The following is a 6,000-nucleotide window of genomic DNA, read 5'->3' on the forward strand; positions in this document are numbered from 1 at the left end:
CATTCACACGCTCACATTATTATGTTGTATGTTGAATAGAAAACGGCTTAAAATGAGATATATTAAATATTGCCACATTACGAATAGGGTGAATAAATAAATTATCATAAAGGTTTAAAAAATGATAAAGAACTAAATATTTCAATATAAAAAACAAAATTATTGAAAACTAAAAGATTCAGAATCTTTTACACAAGAGACATAATATTGATCTTGAAATAAAAACGATCAATAATGATAAACCTCCCAGTATTTCTAATGTTAAATATCTCCGCGTTATAATTAGTGTAATCAGTGATTATGAAAAGATTAAAAAGTTGCAAAACAAAATTATAGAATATTTAAATAAGTTTCCATCTTTGGAAATTTATTCGATCTTATAAAAGTTCTGTTTTTATAAAGATGATCTTGATATTAATATGTATGCGTAATTTATTTTTTTTACGAGAATACACAAACGTGTTATGTATTTTTATGTTTCAATATGAAAAACGTTGTTTCATCGAAATAAATGTCATTTTTATTATATCAATTAAAATGTTAATCTATTTTATTATATCACTTAAAACGTTAATTTGATACGTAATTTCTTACATTTTTTCGTTTTGCAGTAGCGCATCCCGAAGAATTTTTATTTTGTCTCGCACTTTCTAGCTCGAAATTACATAGGAGAACCGGTTGCTCATAAGTGTTATTTATCGATCCTACATTTTGCGTTCCCGTTGCCCAGTTTCATCTCTGTATTAATCCACAGTCATTTCTATAAATTTATACTTTTCTTGTACAAGAGAAAGAGAAGGGAGATTGAAAGAGAGAAAGAGAGAGAATTAATTTTCTTACTATATTTTAAAATATGTATATTTTTAATGTTTCTTATAAAGGCATTAAGATATTGAAACATAGGAAAATTTAATAGGATTATATCGTGTTGACATTTTTGAAGAGGTGCACAATTTGCAACTTAGTATATTAAATATATTACAAAGATATTTTAAATTATATGTCTTTAAATTGTTTCAGGTATCCACGGTGTGATCGCACGAGGATCCACGATGGCGGAGGTGGCGACAAAGAAGTCGATCAATGTAGTAAGTAGCAAGAAGAACGAGGTGTGCGGTGTACAATCTAACAACGGTTTGATTGATTTGGATGATTTAACCACGAGTAACACCCAACTAATTTCATTGTGCGACGATGACGATCTCGTACTTACAAACAATACGCGTAACGAGCTTGAGAACGACGATAAAAGCTTGCAAGAGTTAATAGAGAGTGAACTAGCCTTGAGGATCTGCTCGAGTAAAAGTGACGAAGATGCTGTCGTCGAAGAGACCGAAAATGTTGTCACTCAACCGGAGACAATCAAGAAAATCGTCCTGGATTGTCGGCATAATCTCGTTGATGTTAATACAGAGTTCATAGCTGCCGAGAGTGGGCATTATTCTTTAATCGAGGAACCATATGATCATCGAAATGGTCACGTGTCCCCACATGCCAACATCGAAGCTGTGAAATCGGAACCGGACGAAGAAGAGAATCAGGCGTTCATCGAGCAGTCGAAAGCTGGCGTTGCGCCGATAATTATTCAGAAAACGAACGAAGGTGATCAAGAGTCGAGCCGCGACGAAGCTGTCGATGTTAGCAGCAATAGTGAGGAGTGTCAGGAAATTGTCAAGGTAGTTCCTCCTCCCACGGATCATCCAGACTCTGGCAATGTCACGAATGATTCAGTAGATGGATCGAAGTCCCAGTCTTTTCCGATTCCTGCAAGTTGTCCCATGGACAAACACCAACGGGAGGAAGATAGGTTGAATAAGGCACTTGATGAAGTAAATTGCATCAACCGGGAAAAAAAGAAAGATATTGATATTTCGAACACATGGACCGACCAGGTGCCGCTTCTAAATAGCTCCCAGCAGATTGATCGGTTCCCCGATTGTGAAGAACGTCTACAGTACTGTCCACAGGATCTACCACAGGAAAAACTGATGTTCTCTAGGACGAGTAAAGAGTCTTCCACGAACGAACATATCGATACGTTTAATGATTCCTATGGAGACAATTATGTCGAGCGGGAAGAGGAGATTCCTACATCGCCGATCCGTCGGGATAAATCGTCACTCTCCGCAACGTTCGAAGAAATCGATTCGAAACTGGAGGATGTTTGTTTCTCCGACGACGGCATCATCTGCCAGTCCGAGATATCCGCGGAGATGGCTAGCACGCAGGAATTCCTCGACATAGAACGCCGTGTGCTGAACGAAGAAATCGATCAGGAGCCACCCCAGATTGTGGTATCATCAGATATCGCCGAATCGCAAGCAACATCGGAATCGAATCTGGAAAACGAATCGCCCGAGTGTCTTGTCGCGGAAGATGTGCAGAATCCGGTAGACGAGTCCTCGAGCGAGTTCTCGGCGTCAGACTCGACTTTCATCGAAAAAACCGAGGTTGTGGTGTCTGACACGAGCGTGACGATCTTTTCGGAGACGAGACAGCTCGTCGCCGAGCAGATCGGAAATCTCGACTCGTGGACCACAGTCGAGGAGGCCACAAAATCGGTAGACGCCGAGGAACGACCGGAGGACGCGCCAGTCGCGACGGAATGTGACGCGACGAGGGACGATAATGAAGGGAAGCAAGACGATTACCTTGCACCCTCGTCCCCCCGCGCGCCCCTGGCCACACCGGACGAGACGGAAACGAGCGATGTTTCTAACGCCTGTGACGTAAGTGTGCTTTTTTCGTGAATTAACTCGCCGCCTGCTCAAGCGGCTCGAAGGAAGGACGCAAAAATGTCGATAGGATCGTGATGTAACAATATAAATAAATAATATACATATCTGAGAATGAATCTACTAACAATAAGAAAGGATTAAAAAGTCAATTAAGGATTATTATTAAAAGCCTACACGGTTATTGGTGCGCGAACATTTTTTATTTATTCGTCTGGATTAATCTGTATATTTCAACAGACGATCGTGACTCAAATAGTATGCATACCATAATTTCTAGTTTGTATTACGTATTGTTTTGTATTAATTTAATCCTTTTGTATTAAAAAGGACCGAGAACGTTGATTGAAACTTATACAGATTAATTTAGACGAATAAATAAAGAAATTTTGCGTACCAATAACAGGACGTAATGACAATTGATTTTGGTTAGCAGCAAATTTCTAATAATGGTTTTATACTGATTTTTAAGATTTAACTTTTGATTAATCACACAAAATTTTTTAACGACATCCACGGAAATGTTATATTTTGGCCGGTATTCCGTTTTTATTTTAAGATTGTCTTTAATAATGTCTTAAGATATTAATATCTCTTGACTGTGTGTGATATTCATGTGGTCGATTCTTATATTTTAGACTGTCTTAAGTACAGTCTTAAGATAGACCAATCAGAGAGCAGTATTAACATATTCAGACATTATTTAAGAAAATCTTAATAAAAATAAACTGAATTAGTGCATACGGTGTAACAATTAAGTTGAAGTGAATCAGATATACGTTTGTTTCATTTCAACTGTATGCACTGTAGTTCAGACAGTGCAGGAGAAAAAACAGACCTCTGGATAGTCTCGTTTCCTTTCACATAAATCGAAACTTCGCACTCGCGACTATTTTCATAGTCAAAATTAATTAATATGTCACTACCGTAACATTGTGACGATGACGTGTAATATTTCTCATGAATATAAAACGTTGAGAAAATTCGCAGCCTCGAATGAGGGCACGAGCGCTTTCCTTCGAGCCATCGCATTCGTTTGTACAGGTAGGAGTAAATAATTCTTATAATCATCGCGATAATTAATGCCTGATTTGCTCCATTTTTGTCTATATGGTGAGTGAGATCGTTGCGTCTCTGAAAAATTAATCATTTTTCGTGTGGTATTGCTTATCATTAAAATTATCAAACGTTATAATTAGTAAATATTTATAATATTTTAAACGTCGTGATATTTTTGACTTTGCACACAAATCAGATTATACAGGGTGGTAAAAAAGAAAGCATTTATGTGATAGATAGTCTGGTGTGTATTATATCTATTATATAAATGCTGAATGGTTTCTTTTGTACACCCTGTATAATTTATGTGCTTTGATATCGATAGGATTGCTTTGCGCTTGTGACGTAAAGCTGCAAAGGTTCGGCGTAGAACGCGTCTCGGATGCTCATATTCCACACGTTGCGCAAGAGAAATACAAGCGCCATAACTTAACAGCGTTCAGGTTGTTGCTTGCATCGGATAATTCCTGCGAGCGCATTGTGGATCCGATCCTCCTAGCAATTTCTGCAAGACTAATTGCGCCATCGCTCTACGTAACTCCTACGCATATGTTTTTACACGTTAGGGCGATTAATCTCGTTTATTCTTTTTTCGACAGCAGCCGGACAGCCTCTAGGTAAGAGATTCTCGCGAATACCCGCGGGTACTCGCATAATCCGCGGTATCGATGCGCTAAGTTTAGTAAAAATTTATGTTTCTCTTACTATTTATAGCATTGCTGAAGGAATAACGCGTCAACCTTGTCGATTTATTTGATTAACTTTCCAACCTTCGTCACATATTTAATCACGAAGAAATATACATCCGAATAATTGATTCTCCTCTTTCTTATGATTGTCGATTTTCATACAGTACATAAATATTTCTATACGTAATCGCAATCTCGACATTACTCGACGTGCCTTCCGCAACAATTCGTTACTCGCGAATCGTAAATGTGTATTATTTGCCTTTATCTCCTCGATACCCTTGAAGGTACACCCTTCTACGATCAGCAGCGCGTGACGATCGCTCACACCAGAGATCTCATGCAAATGCAAGATCTGCAGTCACAACGGAAGCCGGCTTATCGCCATGAATTTCGTATCAACCCGCGAAACACCGCTTGTAACACGATGGTTCAGTATTCGTATGCTCAACCCGAATTGAAAGATGTGGGATACTTAATTCTTCGAAAACTCGAGACGCTTTTAATCCTTAATTGGTAACAATCTCTCTCATACATTCTGCATGGAGCAGTTTGCTGAACTTGATAATTATATCTTAAGCGATTTACTTCTTTGCGGTTTCTACCTTCATTATCTGTAAATATGGTGTAGATTTAAGGAGAGATAACGGCCATTTTTTGTGATTAATTTTACTGCTGGCATGGTAAACGGCGGAAAGGATTTAAAACGGGACAATCAGCGATTATCTGCGAGTAAATAATTATTTTAACTCGATTTTAACGTCCGCGAGTTGCGCTTGGCAAATTAGATCTTAAAATCATATTATTTACAATATTTTAAAAAATTAATCAAGTTCTTGAAGCGAAGCTACCAAGGCCACTCGTTCAGACGGATGTCACTAATTAAGGGCTGATCAAGATCGAGATCACGTCAAAGTCAATCGTACGCTACGCATACAACTCCTCTTAACGGCGTCACTCAATCCTACTCTGTCGCTTCCTCTTGAAACATTCCTCGCCTCGGCACGGTTCTGCTCGCCGAGCAGCTGTGAATCCGAGTTCTCTTACCTGGCCAACCGGCTCCACGTGCCTGGTGGAAACGGCCAATCGTCGGCGGCGGGAAGCCGCGCACGCTGCGTGCTACGCTTTAGAGAGCATCGAGTTTCCTGAACCCGTTACGAGACGCACGCTCTCCTCGGCACCTCAGACATCTCTGAGGCATCACCCAGAGCGGTTGTTCGTTCACGTCCTGAGGAGCGATCCCGAGGATGATCATCGATCAGGTACGACGATCGGCCTGACCCAGCATCTGCTGCTGTAGGGTCGTGATAAAAGCTTGCGAGGGAGGATAAACTTGAGTGTGAGCGGGGGAGGTGCGCGCATCAGACGACACGGTCGTTGAACAAGAACATTCGCCTTTTTCCTTCAGTCTCTCCTTATATTCTTCTTATTCCTCTCTCCCTTCTTTCTCTCTCTCTCTCTCTCTCTCTCTCTCTCTCTCTCTCTCTCTCTCTCTCTCTCTCTCTCTCTCTCTCTCT

General features: G+C 39.9%; 1 protein-coding gene across 1 annotated transcript in view; it reads left to right on the forward strand.

The window, feature by feature from the left end:
• LOC108771354 (uncharacterized) overlaps window positions 1–6,000 on the forward strand; it is a 57,602-nt gene that overhangs the window by 22,519 nt on the left and 29,083 nt on the right. The window contains exon 2 of the mRNA XM_018536609.1: window positions 1,021–2,729. Within this exon, the coding sequence (XP_018392111.1) occupies window positions 1,021–2,729 (1,709 nt within the window). The remainder of the gene's footprint in view (window positions 1–1,020; window positions 2,730–6,000) is intronic.

Source organism: Cyphomyrmex costatus, unplaced genomic scaffold (genome assembly GCF_001594065.2).
Source record: "Cyphomyrmex costatus isolate MS0001 unplaced genomic scaffold, Ccosl1.0 scaffold157, whole genome shotgun sequence".
In the NCBI taxonomy this organism is placed as follows: domain Eukaryota; kingdom Metazoa; phylum Arthropoda; class Insecta; order Hymenoptera; family Formicidae; genus Cyphomyrmex; species Cyphomyrmex costatus.